General features: G+C 41.3%; 4 protein-coding genes across 4 annotated transcripts; 1 reads left to right on the top strand and 3 right to left on the bottom strand.

Annotated features, from left to right (window-relative positions):
- Positions 1 to 1,046: 1,046 nt before the first annotated feature.
- B0T23DRAFT_220913 (major facilitator superfamily domain-containing protein) lies at positions 1,047 to 3,455 on the bottom strand. Its single transcript, XM_062833729.1, has 4 exons — positions 2,896 to 3,455; positions 2,570 to 2,833; positions 2,416 to 2,506; positions 1,047 to 2,352 (listed from the first exon to the last, which is right to left on the bottom strand). The coding sequence occupies exons 1-4, from the start codon at positions 3,115 to 3,117 to the stop codon at positions 1,190 to 1,192; spliced, it is 1,740 nt and encodes a 579-aa protein (XP_062690165.1). The 5' UTR covers positions 3,118 to 3,455; the 3' UTR covers positions 1,047 to 1,189.
- An 8,147-nt stretch (positions 3,456 to 11,602) lies between these two features.
- B0T23DRAFT_398698 (uncharacterized protein) lies at positions 11,603 to 12,444 on the bottom strand (the record flags this gene model as incomplete). The annotated part of the gene is made up of 3 exons (XM_062838378.1): positions 11,603 to 11,678; positions 11,792 to 11,809; positions 11,876 to 12,444. 3 exons carry the CDS (start codon positions 12,442 to 12,444, stop codon positions 11,603 to 11,605), a joined length of 663 nt encoding a protein of 220 aa, XP_062690166.1.
- A 779-nt stretch (positions 12,445 to 13,223) lies between these two features.
- On the bottom strand, positions 13,224 to 13,469 carry B0T23DRAFT_407218 (uncharacterized protein; the record flags this gene model as incomplete). The annotated part of the gene is made up of 1 exon (XM_062839168.1): positions 13,224 to 13,469. One exon carries the CDS (start codon positions 13,467 to 13,469, stop codon positions 13,224 to 13,226), a length of 246 nt encoding a protein of 81 aa, XP_062690167.1.
- A 907-nt stretch (positions 13,470 to 14,376) lies between these two features.
- B0T23DRAFT_364498 (uncharacterized protein) lies at positions 14,377 to 15,464 on the top strand (the record flags this gene model as incomplete). The annotated part of the gene is made up of 2 exons (XM_062836341.1): positions 14,377 to 14,767; positions 14,833 to 15,464. 2 exons carry the CDS (start codon positions 14,377 to 14,379, stop codon positions 15,462 to 15,464), a joined length of 1,023 nt encoding a protein of 340 aa, XP_062690168.1.
- Between the last annotated feature and the right edge of the window lie 2,311 nt (positions 15,465 to 17,775).

Below are 17,775 nucleotides of genomic sequence, written 5' to 3' on the forward strand. Positions count from 1 at the left end.
TTGAGGGCAGGTTACTAGGCAAGAGGCGGTGATCTTCAGCTGCTGTCCTCTCTGCGTGTCTCGCCTCGCCACACACTGCTGCAAGTGTCAAACGCAGGCCGTAGATCAGAGTCTAGGATGAAGTGGAAACGGCCGGCGATGACGGTGATGGGTTGAGGAAGTAATCATGATGACTTGGGGTCTATCAACGAGGGATATTGAAATAAGAAGAAGCATGGGGTTAGTCAGACCTACCTCGCTCTTGATGGTGTCGTTGACGCTATGATAAACAAGAGATCGGACGTAGACGGAATCGAAAATGCTTAGAACTGTCCAGAGTACGAAACTCCCGGCGGCTGTGGTAACGTGACGTGGAGAAGTCACAAAAGACTGGGAGACTGCCACAAAGGATTCTCGTTCATGACTTCATCCTCATCGTCATCCTTGATGGGTGTAGTACCTGTACATTGGGCGCGGTTCATCATGATGGAGATCTTGTGGATAACAGTATCATCTTCCGTCCGACAAGGGTAGCTGTTCTAGTGGTAGCAATGGAAAGCAGTGCCGGTAGCGCTTCTGCATCGTGGTGATGGCTATTCTCGTGAGTGGTGATAACCTCAGATGCCACGGATTGTCATCGAACCCGGCAACCGGTGACAGTGACGGGGCGGAAAGAACGAGGGAATCCGGGCTGGCATTATGGAAGCCGAACCAAATCAAGTGCGATGCCACAATTGCAAATTCTCATGCAAATATGGAAGGTACGATCAAGTTCCATATTTTACCAATCCATTGTCGCCGTGCTTCCTGCCACCGCAAGGCTACAAGCTGAAAGTCCGGGGAAGGTGGGGATGGAACGAACCTGTACTTGAACCTCCGTCATCTCGCCCTCTCATTACCCCCGTTGCGACCGTCCTTGTCTAACTTTCCCTTAATTCTTGACGTAGATGGGAATCCATCTTGCATCGGCAACTACAACAAACGTACTTGGCGTCAAACTTTGATCCGAAAACCGCTGCACTATCGTTGGACACACTGCTTCGTCCAACCGAACCGGACAAGAATGCGCCGACACTTGCAGATCATCTTCAAATCTAGAGGTACACAAAGTGACCCCGTTGTTGTCAAGGCACCTCACAAATTCAACAACAAGAAGTGAAGGCCCTTGCCAATCTTTTAAAGAACATAGAAAAATCAAACCCAAGCTGACTTAATTGGATGTCCTTTTTGCGTCATCAGATTCGCTGATCCCCATTTCCTCGTCCGCTGCTTTTCGTCTAGCTTCAGGTTGTGCTGACTGTTCGTTTTTATTGACGTTGCCTGCAGGAATTTTCCCAATGATGCCCGAGCCTCGGAAGGCGATTAGCACGACAGCGAGCGAACAGAGTCCCAACGCCATATGGAACCAGTTGGCGGCTCTGATACCGGCCAGAGATGCGTCTTCCCACTCTTTCATGTACCCGGCGTCTTCGACACTGACACCACGTTGTTGCGCCATTACCGCGGTTTGAATGGCTGTCGCAATAGCAAGCCCTACCGCGCGACCAATTTGCCCACAAGCGTTGACAAGAGCGCCACCCAGAGCCTGATCGGCTTGGGGGAGCGAGTGGCTCGTGAATAGTATCAAACACGGCCATGCCGTGTCCGCGCCGATGACAGACAAAATCATACCTATAAATGCCCATGCCCAGTACGATGTATGGGGAGGGATCGGCGCGGCGAAGAGAATGCAAGTGATGGCCACACAAGCGTTGCCAGATGCCAGCATCATGTAGGTCGGCACGCGGGAAAGTAACTGCGAAACGACAAAGGCGCAAACCAGACCCATGACTCCGGTTGGCAGGAACCGAAGTGTTGTCTGGATCACGGATTGGCCTTGATAGTCCTGGTAGAAGTAGGTCGCAAACACCAACCATCCACTGAAGCTGCTGAAGAACAGACCCATGATCAGCATTGCCGCGCTGAAGCGCTTGCTGTGGAACATGGATATCTTCATGATCGGCGCCTGCTTGCCTGTCTTCTCGAGATGTTGCTGCCAGAGCACAAAAACAACGACCAGAGCAACCGCAACAACAATCAGAACCGAGACCCAAGGAGTCCTCCATCCGACTACATTGCCTTCGGTGAGCGCGAAGAGGAGGACAAGAAGGCCGGCTGTAATCAAGAACGCTCCAATCCAGTCCACGGATCCCTTAACAGATGCTCCATCTTGGTGTAGAGTATGCTTGGGTGGCGGGATCACGAAAATGGCTGCCACGGTGATGATGGCCGCGAGGATGGCTATTACACCAAACACCCATTTCCATGACGCATACTCGGCAATGAGCCCAGCGACCAGATTGCCAAAGACGGCGCCGAGTGGCGCTCCAGCGGCTATCGTCGTTGGACAAGCTGTTAGTTTTTGTGCGACTGCAAACACGCGGCGGTGGAACATACCATAGCAGCTAAAAGCATAGTTCTTTGCCTTCCCAGGGGGAAAGGTGGTTCCTAGAATACCAATGGCGGTTGGCACATTCGCCGCCGCCCCCTTTCCCGCAAGGTATGTCAGTTTGTGTTCATGTTTTCATGAAAAGTCGTATGGTAAACATACCAAGCCTTGCAGACCTCGAAAAAGATCGAACGCAATCTCGTTTGGCAAGAACGGATTAATGACGGTAGTGATGGCTACCCAAGCAGAACCCCAGATGAAGATCTTGCGTTTGCCGTAGATGTCTGCAATGCGGCCCCAAAGCAAAAGGAAGCAGCCGAATGCAAGATTATACGCAGATACCACCCACTGGAGCCGAGAATCTGGTATGTCCAAGTGCCGTCCGATTGTTGGCAGGACAATGACCACTGCTTGGCCAGATACAGTCTGCAAAGATGGTCAGCACCAAAAACATCACAAGAAATATCCAGGGCAACTCAACTACTTACATTCAGGAAACTAGCTCCCGCAACCGTTGCCACGAGGGCAATGCATCGTGCCTTCGAAAAGGGAAGAGCTGGTGGCTGGTCTTGCACGATCTCATCGACAGTCCCAGCGTCATCGCTCGTGATGGACTCATCCGAAGTCGGCTTGCTGCAAGGTACCGCCTCCCTTTTCTCCTCTCCCCAAGCTCCGTTTCTCTCCGGGGCGGCCTCGATCGACCTTGCCATTTTCGCTATTCTAGCTGTTGATATTGACAATGGAAACAGACACCATCAAAACGATCGGCCGGTTGATCGTGGGAAGTCATGGAAATAAGCATAAAATAAACCCCCGGACTTTCGACGGACAGTGGAAACGAATATACAGTAAGAAGGACTATTTCTTATCTAATCGGTCCTACTTAATAAGGTTAACCACATCAACTTGCCGCATAGTCATTGGTTCGCTTCCGGAAAGTCTTGACCGGTTGGGGTAAAAGCTTTCATGGGAAGGATGCGGGAAAGTTTTCCGTCACCGGTGATGTGGTGCCGGAGACCGGCAAGCGGGGGAATGTTGAGCGAACACTCAATGATGGGCTACGGCGTTGCTGCATCGGGACCGCTTCAATTGCCGACATTTCTAGCGTGGCTTGCGTGACGAGCTGTCGCGTGCCACGACGCCCAAGTTTGCTCGGGGAAACGTAGAGCCTGCCTGTTATCTTTGTTTTCACCCAGCAGTCATCATGATTTGGGGAAGAACAAAAGTTGATGTGAGGGAGTCACTATGTCAGTTTTTAGAGGATGACTCTCTGTTTCCCACGGAAATCCTTAGCAGGCATGCCAAGCCGTGACGACAACCTTGATGGATTCATCACGCGGTGAATTGCTGTTTTATCCAAACAAACTTGGCGGAGACTTTTCGTGATTCAGGTACGTTGGACACTGTCGATCAAAGGGGGATGTTTCAAGTATGGCTCAGTGTTGGGCATGTGAAAGTCAATTGCCTGGGAAACCGTGTACGAGAAATACCCTTCAGAGACGACAACACAACGAAACGTGGGGGTATCCATCTTTTTTTTTTTTTTTTTTTTTTTTTTTTTTTTTTTTTTTTCCCTTCAGCCGGTGAGCTCACTGGGGGTTTTCTTCGTCGACGTTTAAGTTTAGCTGTCCTTCTCCATTTAGTCCTATGGCATAAAGGCCGCAAGGTTGATATTGGACAAGTTGTTCAGCCGATATGAACATTTTATCATGGTCGATACTTCATTATTCCAATTGGCAAAATGACATAAACATCGTCGGTCCTGATTTCATCAAACCTACGGCATGCTCCCACCCGTTGTATACGTATCTGATGGTGTTGTGGTGTGGTATGGAGCGCCCAGACTGCCATTCACTGGCATTGGGCCTGCCCGAATTGCTCGGTCACATGTGGGGCCTATTAGGGCGCCACCACTATATATTTTAGCCCTCCACAATTCTTTTCCTTTCTCGTTCTTAGTTTAGGACAATTAACACACTTCTTGTGCCTACGAATCTAAAAGGTTATAAGCCCTCTATACGTAATCTATTGTATTGTAATACTGCGCGTAGCTATTTATTAAAATAATTAAAATTAAGAAGACGAACGATATTGGGCGCGAATCACCAGAACCAAGACGATAAACGATATTGGGCGTAAATTAAGACTATAGTTTTGTAATATCGGGTGTATATTGTACATAAGTACTATTTACGAGTCCCCTTCTTTCTTTCTATAAATCCCTAAGAATCTTTATTAAGTAGTAAAATAAAAATAAAAGAATAGATTTATTAAGCGATAAGATTAATGAAAATTGTAGGTAGTTTGAAATACGTTTACCTTTATACTATTACGATATTAATAAATAAGAATACAAATTACTAAGAAACTTAATATACTACTAATTTAAATATTAATAATAATAAAGATAGTAATATTATATTTTTTAATATAGTTACTCTAATTTCCTTAAAGGGCGAATCTAATTTTAAAATTTAGGTTCGTACTTTAAAGGTTAAATTTGTATTATAAAGTATTAAATACTATATCACTTCCAATATTACTAAACCCGCTATTAATAATACAATTAAGGCGGAGGATAAAAAACGCTATTTTTAGTAGTAAATAGACTATACTAAGGTAATAACTATTATCTATTCTACAATTTATAATAAGAAAATTCAAAATACCTTATCTATTAACGGATAGGACGAAGATAATAACGACCCTAAATACCTATTCGACTTTATTAAGAGTAGTATTTTTAATATTACTAACGAAGCTAAGAATAATATTTTTAATAAATATTAAACTATTAAGTATGTATCCTTCACTATTTTGAAGGCCTTCTTAATGTATTAGTAAGTGTTGCGTAAGTGTGTGAAGGATGTTAGTTATAAGATCGATAATATAGTCGAATTTACTAACTTTTTTAATACTATTAAGCACTTGTTCCCTACTAAAGCTATACTATAGGCTGCAAATATAAATAAGAACGAACTAACAATTATCTCTTTTCTAGCTCGCTTATTTACTCTAATTAATACTTAGAAGAATTATACTAATATAATTATAGTAAAAGTTAAAATTAATATTAAGGATGTAGTTAGGGAGATTAAGATTAAGGAAGATGGTAGCCTAAAGTATATTAATTATAATATTTATTAAAAGAGGATCTTTAAAGGTTTGAAATATTACCCTTGCGGCTATTATTAAATCCCTAGAACTCCGGACTGCTAGTAGTATAAATTTAATAAAACGCTGGATACTTAGAAGAATAAGATAAAGGCGACGATTTTTAAGAAGAATAATGGTACTATTGCAGTTGTTGTAGGTAATAATACTAATATTAACAATCCGCCTACGGCTTTTAGTATTAATTCCAATCTATTGTTTGGTTTTAGAAGATTATCTTTTAATAATAATTAGGATAAAGAGGATTTTCACTAAAGCTCCTAACAATTTTAGAACCAGTTATTTATTAAATAGATAACGTTCAATATAATTTCGTTAAAGTTTAATAAATTCCTAAGGTAATAATTATAATACGAAATATAATATTATTTAATAGTAGAAGTAGTTCTAATATATTTAATAATATTAAATAATTTATAGAACTATATCCCCTACCTAGACTAATTATATATTAAATCGGCAATAATAGAAAGATTAGATTTTATTATATTAGTATAGTAGAACTGGATCTCCTTACTATAATGGGGAAAAGAATAATAATTAAAATTAAAGACGCTATACTTTACCCTTCAATACTAATTAATTTAATTACAATAACGGGTCTTCTAAATAGTGGTATAGTATAGTTAATAGAAATTAATAAAATCGTCCTTAAAAGGACATAAGAAATTTAATATAATTAGGTAACGAACCTGCCGGTATTGTTAATTATACTATTATTAGATATCGACGAGAAATATAGAGTTTAGGTACCTAGACTAGCCCTAATAGTAATTATTAATTATAATACTATATATCGTAGGCTTATATATATAGGGAGAGAATAGGTTATAAAAGCCTATAAAGATGCTAATATTAAATTAATTAATATTAGGAGGAGAGAATACAACGCTTACCTTCAAAATAAATCAATCGATGTAGTCTATAGAGTTTTAAATTTAGTAGTAGTTATACCTTTAGAATTTGTAAGGGTTAATATATAGAATTATAATATAGTTGGTTATTTAGGTATAAGGTATATTATTTACTTTATATATATAGTATTAAGCTTTTATTAAATTAAGGGTATAAGAAATAAGGGCGAGGGTTTTAATACGATTAAAGAATGGAAAAAATAGGTAGAGCTTTAAATAGGTTTAAAAGTGAAAGTTATTAGTTTAGATAGAGGAATAGAATTTGGCTTCGGTTCTAAGGATTTCTAAAAGGATAAGATTATTGTATAGGCAAGATAGGAGGGTATTGAAGTTATAAAAATACTAGTATATACCCTATAGATGAATAGCGTTCTAGAACGAGTAGGAAGGGCGATGATAGAGAAAGTAAGGGTTATAATCATCTAGTATAATATTCTAATAGAATTATAATTATTAATTGTAAATTTAATAGTAAAAATTATAAATTTTTTTCCGATAAAGGCTAATAATAAGTATATTAGTTTATATAAGGTTCTTAGTCGAATTATAGACATCCTGAATTCTAAACCTAATATTAAATATTTTAGAACGTACTATTATATAGTATATTACTATATTAAGAAGTAGAGACGAGTTTAGGGCGATAAATTTGTTATATATTCGAGAAGAGGCTATTTAGTAGGATATGCCGATCTGAATAGGAGGATCTTCTATATTTAGGACCCGGAGTATAAGTAATTTATTAAAACTAGTACGGTATACTTTCTGGAATTAGAAGAAGACTAGTTATTAGAGGAATAGGCTATTAATTATATAGTAGTATTTTCGGATTAGTTAATTAAAGATATTAATAAGGTTTTGAAGAGCGGGAAAGAAGCTTGGATTATAATAAATAAACCTAAGCCTATAGAAATACCTCTAAGGAAGGGAGTTAAAGTGAAAAATATAGAAGAGAAAGAAAGAAAGGAGGAGGAATATATTTAGCCAATTATAGATAAAACTTTAAGCTTAAAATTTATAGAACAATTAGGATTACCGATACCTTTACTTAATATAATATTAGCCCTAGGTCTAGAATTTCTACCGGCTCTAAATCTAAAATTTCTAACGCTGTTACGGATTCTAGTACTAGAAGCCCTATAAATACTAATACTATTACTATCTATCTAAACCCAGACCCCTACTAAACCTCAAACTCCTATTGAAAATTAATAATCTATTATAGGAATAAGAGACTCCGAGCCTCTAAATAACTCTGTATAATTAAATACTAAAATACAACTTCGGGTATTTTAGAGAGCGATACCGGCTAATAACGTAGTTAACTTAATTGAATAGGATGATTAGTTTTAATTATTTATTAATTTAGAGAATAAGGATAAATTCGAACCTTTCGATTATTCCCCCTTCGTAAATCTAAATAACTTGGATAAAAAAGACTTAATTCTATTACGAAGAAATATAAGGTGGTTATTTCTAAATCTTATAATTAATACCCTATCGAAGCTACTAAAAGACTCAACTCAAATAAGGAATTAGGAATAGAATAGAATAATAGAAAAGGATCCGGTAACAAATCAAACCACAAATATACCAATAATATCCTTAATAAAAACCGAAAAATTAAGAAAATAAGCCGCACTACAACCAAGTATATTAACTAAATAATAAATTATAATTAATAGCAATAACAAACCGATTAGAAATGTTCTAATCTTCTACTTTAGTCTTTGGGAAAGAGGATTAATGGAAATAGATATTGAACTCCTATATTTAATAGTAATAAAAGTAGAATATAATCTTTAAGAAAGAATTCCCAAGAATTATAAAAAAGTATAAAAATTGGCTAATTTTGTAATATACTAAAAACTAGTTATAGAAAAGCAGCTTCGAACTTTAGAAGAGAAAGAAATTTACGAATTAGTACTATTTAAGGGAAGTATAGATATTCTTCCTAGGAAGTGGGTATATAATGAAAAGGACAATTATAATTTAAAAATAAAGGAACCTAGAGTACAATAGGTTGTTTATAGTAATTTTAAACAAGGATCTTAGGATATAGAGGATGTTTATACGGCTATAATTAACGTAGCGAGCGTAAAGATCTTTTTAGCTACTATAGCAGTCCTAGACCTTAAATATTACTAATTTAACTTTAACACCGCGTTCTTAAATATATAAATTTTAGAAGGAAAAGTATATTATATAGAACAGCCTACCGGATTAGAAAAAGGATAAAGGGGGCTTCAATGCTTAATTTACCTACTAAAAAGAATTCTATATAGATTTAAGAGTAGTCCTTTCTATTAATTTTAAATATTTCTACTTATATTGAAAGATATAGGGTTTGAACTAATAAGTAACGATACTTACCTATTTAGCAATAGAAAGAAAGAAGCATTATTGGTCTTATATATCGATAACTTCCTTATTATAGCACCATCCACGACTATCATCTTCGAAATTAAAGACCAGCTCCTCCGGCATTTTAAACTTAAATATTTAAGGGAGGTAAAAATATTCTTAGGCTTTAATATCAACAGAGATCGAAACGAAAAGATAGTATTCATCTTACAAATTTGCTATATTAGAACCTTATTAAAGAAATTTAATTATAAGGATCTTTATAGTGTTAATATACCCTGGCCGAATAATATAAAAGTAGGAGATTATAAAATTGGTAATAAATTGCCGGAGTAATAGAAACTATACATTAAGAAGACCGGCAGCCTCAATTATTTATCGATAGGTACCCGACCGGACATCACTTTCACAGTTAATAAGCTTTACGAAGCCAATGCCAGACCAACTACAAGATTAATATTAATATTGAAATATTTATTTCGATACTTAACGAAATATACTAATATAAGAATAACTTTAGAAGGTAAAATATCGCTATCGAATATAAATTTAAAAATATTTAGCGATATTTTATTTACTAATAACCTAATAACCCGTCATAGTACTAAAAGATATATTATTTTTATTATAGGAGGATTAGTATATTAGAAGTCGAAGAAGTAAGTTTTCGTCACTACTAGTATAACCGAAGTAGAATTTACTAATCTTATTCTAACGGCAAAATTACTATAATAGATCTCTTAAATAATAGAAGAACTTGGTTACAAATAACTATCTTTGAAAGTATTATATATGGACAATAAGAATATTAGAGACCGGGTATTAAATCGAAAAATTCTAAGTTACAACCGCTGTATAGATGTTCGCTTTAAGTAGATTATCGAATAGGTTAAAGTAAAAGAATTTAAAATTATTTATATTAAGGGAGAAGATATAATTATAAATAGATTAATAAAACTTTTAAAAGTAAATAAATATACCTCTTTTATTAGATAATTTAAATTTGAGTAAAGATTAATATTATAGGTTTGAACGAATTTTGGGTAAAAGAAGGATTGGAAGTAAAAAAAGGAATTAAATTGAATAATCTTTAAATAAAAAGAAAGGAATTTAATTCAATTTATTTTATATACCCTAATTAAATACTTTATAGTATACCCTTTTACAAAGTAACCGTTAATAGTACCGAAAAATAGTACGTCTTACGGCGGTCTTACGTTTCCTATTCCCCAGATTGGCTATACATGTAGTTAATACTAAGATTTGAAGATAAGAGGAATTTGAAAGTCTTTAAAGTTAGTAGTATAATAATTGAACGTTTAAAGAAAAGATAAATTACAAATAGGGAATTAAACGCACGAACTCTCGAACTTATATTAGTAGCGGCTATAAACGTCCTACACAAACCGCTATACTACGGGCGTCCCTATAGCACCCCGGGGGGGGTTAGTAATAGTAAAGTAGTTTGAAGTAGACTATATAATTTAATTAGAACTTTCTAAACTATTTTAGGAAGTACGGATAGATTATTGAGGGTAATAATAACTCTTATAGTAGAAGGGTTAAATTAGCAATATTTTAGCTAGTATTTTACCCCTAAGTAGGAGTTTGAATGCTAAACGGCTTTCCGTCTTAATACGGACGCTAAAAAATTTTAGACGAGTCTAATTGGCTGTACTAACCGATAGAGAGAAAGGGCCCACTTTAGATTGGAAAAGGGCAATTAGTAAAGATTATACCTTAATTAATAAGAGTAAGAGGAAGGATAAGTCTATAGAGCCGTTTCGGGCTACGGGGGGGTATTGTAGTATAGTATGGAGCGTCCAGACTGCTATTTACTGGTATTGGGCCTGCCCGAATTGCTCGGTCATATGTGGGGCCCATTAGGGCGCTACTACTATATATTTTAACCCTCTACAATTCTTTTCCTTTCTCGTTCTTAGCTTAGGACAATCAACACACTTCTTGTGCCCACGAGTCCAAGAGATGGCCGAGCGCTAATTAATCTTTCTTTACGGAGTGTTATGTGATCTTCATCTCTACCTTCGTCACTTTCGATCGATGCTCCATGAAGCGGATTCAGGAAGCAATTACTACCGTTAAGGAAGTCATTCCGGTAAAGCATCAGGCTCTTCTTCTCTCGATTTCTCTCCGTAGTTTTTGACCCAAAGAGTTAATTCTTTGCTTTCCTTTACCTCGTGTTCTGCCTCAACTGTCAGCAAAGCTCTCTGAATTTGCTCTTTTGAAGCCCGTTGTGACTGGAATGGAGTCAGTGGATGACACCCACAAATGAAATTTAGAGTCAACCCTAGTCAGGTCGAACTGGAGAGTCACTCGCAAACTAAGGGGCAGAACTGTTGTCATAGAACAAGCAAACTTCGATCGAAGGAGCAGATGAGTAAGAAGGAAGAGTCTTCCGCAAAAAGTATAAAGAAGCGTAACCGTCCTTTGTGTCTGCAGATTCCTTTAACATCCAGCCATATTTATTGAGTATGTAGAGCTTGACCGGCAGTAAGATGAATCCCATGATTAATAACGGGCACTTTGTCTTTCTAGTTTTCTTTACCAAGAGTTTTCTTCCCCAAGAATTCGAGTATCGACAGTTTCCCTGTCTTTTTTTTTTAAAAAAAAAAAAAATAAAAAAAAATCTTCCAACCATATATCTTTCAGCTACTGAGGTGTTTGGAACCCTTGCGCAACAGCCTTGCGGTCCTTCCTCCTTTTTAATGATCAAGTCCATGTTCTAATAGTCTGCCGCGTACTCATCATGCATAAAGTTGTTCTTGCTAACATATTGTTTGTCTCTCTTTTTCTCTCTCCTTTTTTTTTTTTTTTTTTTTTGTTTCTTTTTCCTATTTTTTTCCCCACATGACCTTCCATTATAACTCTGAATCGTCACAGCAGACGGTGAATTCTGCATCAAATTACTCACTTCAATCGTCCATCAGGGCTGTTCGGCGTGAGCCGACAATGCGACTAAAAATACATGGCCCGCAACGGTGATTTTAAGACAAACCGTACCAAGTCCCTCGCTTGCATTGGGCGAATCTCGGCAAGGTGAGCCATGCCAAGGCGGAAGAGGCAATCAGTCACTTGCTCGGGGAGACTGTTGGATACGTTGGCCATGCGGCAGGCCAAAAGGGTGGAACGAGCCGGGAGGTGACTCTTCCAGTCCGAAGCATCGCCCTCTTCCTTCCAGACACTGATCGTCTTCACATCCTGATTGCGAATGCCCTTGACCATGGGCAACTCCGAGTAGGTGACCTTGCGGACGTAGTTGAAACGGGCGTGACTAACTTGGTTGTAGAGACGACCGAGGGCCTCTTTGGTGTCGTTGTATAGGATGGTGGCACTCTGGTGCTCCTCCGCCAGCCCGAGGAGTTCGTTTCGGAGACGATGAACGGCAATAGAGCGACTGATCAAGTTTCCTCCGATCAGGTCGGATTTGCCAACGGCGAGGAGTCGCTCCTGATCTTCCTCCGTGAGGTCGACGATATCGTCGCAAGCACCTGACGGACCACCACAAACCCAAACCTGTCTGGAGGAGGTTCTCAACAGAGATCGTTGTTTCATCTCAAAAAACATTATCTTTGCATATGACTAGTGGATTGGGGGCGAATCTGGTTATAATTTGGCTGTCTTGCAAGTCACACAATAGTCTGGACTTCGTCGGATCCCAAGTAATCTGATGTAGACAGCTTCTCCGATTAAGATGAGCCCACTTTCTATGATGAACACGCTCTTCATGATCAACCCGGTATTTATTAGTAACCCGACTGGCTTAACACCGGAACCAACACATCATTCACATCGGCAAGCGACAAAAGCGGCTACTCTTGTTGAATGACCACGGCGAAAGCCGGGGGAAGAGGACCTCAACACAAGGTTGGAAAACTGGAGGCTATAGGGTTGTCTTCAGAGACCCATTCGATGACACGGTTCGGTTTGTGTCTCGATATGACAGCCCTGGTTGACGGCTCTTTAGGAAATTGGCAGTTGCAAGTTTGTTAGCGCATGGATCTCTTATTGTAATCAACTTTTCTCGGTAGTCGTTCCTTCCTTATAATGAACGTAATAGCGAGAACCAGAGCAAAATGACCACTGAGGCTACGTCACACGGGCGGCCAGACTGCCTCCATTTCTAAGCAACTTTGACTGAAATTTGTGCAGACCAAAGCTTCCCAGCAAGAGCGACCAAGAGCCACCAGACAGCCGAGCAGTCGCTTAAAATCTACATTGGTAGCAGGACTACCTAGTAAGGATAAATCGTGCCAGATTCATGTCCTACAGAAGTGGCATTGCCTCCAGATCGTACTGAACATCACCTTAACAAAATGGAAGAATGGTTATGCCCTCTTGACTGGCTAGCCCCCTTCGAGCCTTGAATGTCGAGTCGAGACCAAGCGCAGATTGGACTCGACATCCACATCCATGGTAGGAGAGATGGGATTCGCAATACCCTCCAACAAGGTATACGGAGAGCAAAACGCCGGCGGGCTGGGCTGAGGCAGGGGCAGAAAAGCTGTTAAGGTCCGGGGATCCTCATACGCGCTACGGATTTCACTCACGACGAGAAGAGGATACCAAACGAGCATTTCAGGTTTTGTCATCTTGACCTACTGGACAGCTTCAATGAAAAATAGCCCTTCACGCGTCCTTTTGAGAAGATTTCATCTTTCATCGCAACTTTCCCACTGCTCCTTCCAACATTTTCGTTCGTATAAACGCCACGAAGTGGCCTTCACCACGTCCAAGAATGTTCTTTGCCCTTCTGAAGGGCAGGAACTCCACCAAGAATTCCAAAAAAAAAAAAAAGAACAATTCACTGCCATGAATGAGCATCAAAAGCTCTCATCCCATCCGTTTTCGATGTCCAAGAAATTCTTTGGCCTTCTGAGCGGCTGGAACTCCACCAAGAATTTCGGAAAACTACAATTCACTGTCCAGAATGGGCACCAAGAGCTTTCATCCCATGCCTATACCATTCACGATACGCCCATTTGGTTCTCGCATTCACCTGCCGATTTCAAATTGTGGGAACCATGGAATTTGGGTATAAAATATACTCCTGGATCAGCAGTTCTCGTCCCTCTTCTCCTGTTCAACCATCATCAACTTTGGGTTTTCAAGTTACAGGCAAACTGGCAATTTGGGACTCTCAACGAGCTGTCTCGTAAACATATGCAAAGCAGTGACAGACCCATCAATCATCATCATCTTCACATTCTCGATTGACAAAATTCGATATTCATCAGCAACTGCCACGTCCGCAACTCCATTCTAGGACGTTCCTTTTCTGCAGATCAGTTAGGAAGGATAACAGTTTTTTGCTCTCAAGCTAAGCAAAAACAGCGGAATCGAAGCAAAGCAGCAATCATAGTAAGTAATCAATCTTTGGTTGGTGATGACGATGAAGTTATGCCACTGCTATTAACCGACCGGCTTCGGTGTTGAAACGAACGCTAACTGACTAGTAGTTCAACGATCAAACATCCGCATTATATATTTCTCTTCGAAATGAGTTCACACAACAGTTCCCAGAACAATCCCCAGGCGGGTTCCTCCCTTGGTGCCACTGGAAGTGGCCGGCGCGAGTTCCGTCCTATGGACGCTGTCGTCGTCGAGCGTGGTCCTCTTACCGAGGAAGAGAAGGAAGCGCGGAGAGCGCTGGGCTTCTCAGAAAATTACATGGGAGATGCAACAAACGAGAGGAACCGGTCAGCAAATATCCCTGACAACCTCAATTGTTCACTCTACATTACGGGACTACCTATCGACATTACGGTGCGACAGATTTTTGACGATATCCGTAACATCGGAAAGGTCTACTCGCTGCATATCTCGCCAAGAGGAGACAGCCACTCACGAGCTGCGGCTGCAATTGTCTTCTTCACGAGAGCCGCTGCAGGTAAGCATCCTCCAACCACCCATCGTACTCCTCTTCCAGACACTAATGATATCTATGATGTACAGAGCGGTTCTACAACCGTTTTTCTACCCGGGACAACCCGGCCGTCCGCTGGGGCGGTACCGTTGCCCGTCCTGGACGCATCCTCGGACGTCTACCCGTAAACGTGGTGTGGAACCAGGTCAAGGCAGCTCCCTGTACCGACAGAGAACATGTGACCAGGGTTATTCAGGTTGAAGGACCGTCGGACATCGTCAACGAGGAGTTCCTCCTGTCGTACTTCCGCACGAAGTGCCGTTTCGACCTTGAGAAGATCCTCGTGCTCTCGGAGGAATATCGCGATGTACATGTGTGTGGAGGACAACCTCCCGCCAATCCCGCTGCTCCTATTCCCATAGCGCCTGCTCCTGCACCCGAGAAGCGCCAGAGTCGAGCCCTGGCATCAAATAATTGGCGAGAGCGAGCCAAGCCAGCTTCTGCTGAGCCAGAGGTCCAGCTGGAGGCCCAGGAAAGAGCTGCCGTCCCCACCGAGCGCAAGCACTATAGAATCATGGAGTTCTATTTCGGGACTGTCAAGGGCCAGGCACTGGCCTGCAGGATGTCCCTTGATTGGGAGTTCAAGGCAAAGGGTGTTCTTTGCCGCTATGGTAAGTCTTTATCAGGCTCTTGGTGCACTGAACAAGATGAGTGTCGGTGAAAATATATGCTAACATCACCTTCCCCGGTGTGTAGGCTATGATCCTTGCGGTCCTTAGAAGATGGTCAGTGGAAGAACGTGTCACCAGTTTAGACATAACGAGAATCACGATGCTGGGTAGTATGTTCTCGAAGGTCTGTGTTCAAGACTTCATGGAGGATAGAGGATATGGGAAAGGAAAAGACGTTGGAAGGTAAAAGGACAATGGCGTCACGGCGTTCAGAAATAATCAGCTGTGAATGTTAGCATTCTTCAGAATAGAATCATCACAAGCACGCACAAACCACTCCTGTTCCCCAACCCCATGCTTTCATAGGCCGGGCTGCCTGCAGATGCATAACGTGCGATCGGTCCGGTGAAGTAGACTTGGTGGTGATGAAGAAAGAAACATTGAAAGGGCGGAAGAAGAGGAGAAAGAATACAAGACTCAATCTCGGGTTGCAAGATGAACAGGTGAACTGATGAAAGGAATCTGGGAGTGTGAAATCAAGTTCAAGGGTTGCAGGTGACGGATGAAGTTGGCGTGAACGAGAGGCGTGACGATGGAGGACGAGATTGATGTGAAAAATGCTGCTTCCTTGCATGGTCGAACTATCGATCTTTGCTCCAGCGGCAGGTTCGAGTAAGCAATCATGTGAAATATGTCGAGTGTCCAAAGCAGGTGCGGCTGACATTCAAAAGAAAATTACCTAAAGAAGCGGAAAGGAGCGAAGGAGCCAGTCATGCATCCAATTGCCTGACAAGCACAATGACGTTTCGACTGGATCTTCGATCGCTGGGCGGAATTCAAGATTTCCATGCCCCTGGTGAATCCTTCAAGAAATCTGCATCCCGCACATCAAGTGGCTTGGGGCTTGAATCCTACTGCTACCATGCGTTAGATATGGCAGTAATCATGACAGCTTGGAGGTAGGCAGAATTTGCTATCCTGGCGAGCCGGTCGTCGAAATAGGAATTTGAAGTGATCAGTTTGCATGCTTTGTAGCGAACAAATCTGTTTGGTGATTATTGAACAGCCGGTGTTGGTTTCGATACACGATGTGAGGTTGTTAGGTGTGCTCGAGCGTGATCGAAAATGCCTAGTGTTTTTCAGCCACACAGCAACGCAGCATTGCGGCGTTGTTTCCCCGTGGTGCGGCTACTACTTGACTGCAGCGCTTTTCGCTTTGCTGATGTTACTCCCGTCCGGCTATGCGGGGGTGACCAGGTGCGAAAATTCGGTAAGTGGGAGCGGGATGGATTCGCTTGCTTGCTTCTTCTTCTGGTGGTGGTGGTGATGGTGCCGTGATGACGGCGTCGTCGAGTTCTTGGTACCAAAGGGGGGTCTGTAGATTCTTAATCATACGAGTGAGATTATATAGTAAGGTAGTCAGTCATACTTCTCATGTCATGTTGGTGAACGGCAATCGATCCCGGATATCTTTGTTGTCGCTTTCTTCGAGATGGCTGTCTGCAGAAGTTGATCTTGAGGATACACCAGGGCAGCACTCAGATTCCGGCATCGAGATTCGGCAGCAAAGCTTGGAAGAGATCGCTTCGGCGGCAGTGATGAGCGGGTGTGATCTAGATATATATGTCAGAAGCGAAACCAGCGTGGCACTTGTGCATCCTAAGCCCCCGACCCGGAGCGTTTAGTTCTGTGACACCCAAGGTATGATTGGTCCCATTGTGCGATTCTCTCCGCGTTTGAGCTTCCCGAATGGGTTGCTTACCGCAAGTCAGCATTAGTTGAGTACGAGAGTGGCCTTATGAACCTCAGTGATACCCGTTGGTACGAGTTGACATCGGTGTCCGGCAGTTGAAACGGATAGACCCTTTCATGTATCGTACGTGATACAAGGGGCTTCGTTATCAGCCCCTTGGAGACTGACCACCAGGAGCAGATTTGACTCGGATTACTCCAGTTAACTGCTGTGATGGTGGAAGCCTACTGGCGTTGTGTCAGATGCCATATTTGGTAAATGTTTTTAAGTGAATCCATTCGCTTGTATGTCGGTGTCGATGGCTGTCCTAAGCATTTCCATGCTGGAACATTGGGGGATTCTAGACACTGCATGTTGAGGTAACCATAGAAATCCTTCCGAACATTGATGTTGTGAGAGGCGCCACGAAGTGGATGGGGTCGTCGGCTAATAAGCGCGAGACATGATATAGAAACGAAGGGCTGGGGCTGGCTGGAGATACAGTCTTGAAGTGATGCATGAGATACGGGTACTCTATCCACCTAACTGGCACGCGTATCTTCAGGTGCCAGCAGCTTGAGGACTCCTATAAGACAGTTGTTTAACCGAGTATCATAGCCACACTTTGT

The sequence above is a fragment of the Neurospora hispaniola genome (genome assembly GCF_033458365.1).
Source record: "Neurospora hispaniola strain FGSC 10403 chromosome Unknown B0T23scaffold_7, whole genome shotgun sequence".
NCBI lineage: Eukaryota > Fungi > Ascomycota > Sordariomycetes > Sordariales > Sordariaceae > Neurospora > Neurospora hispaniola.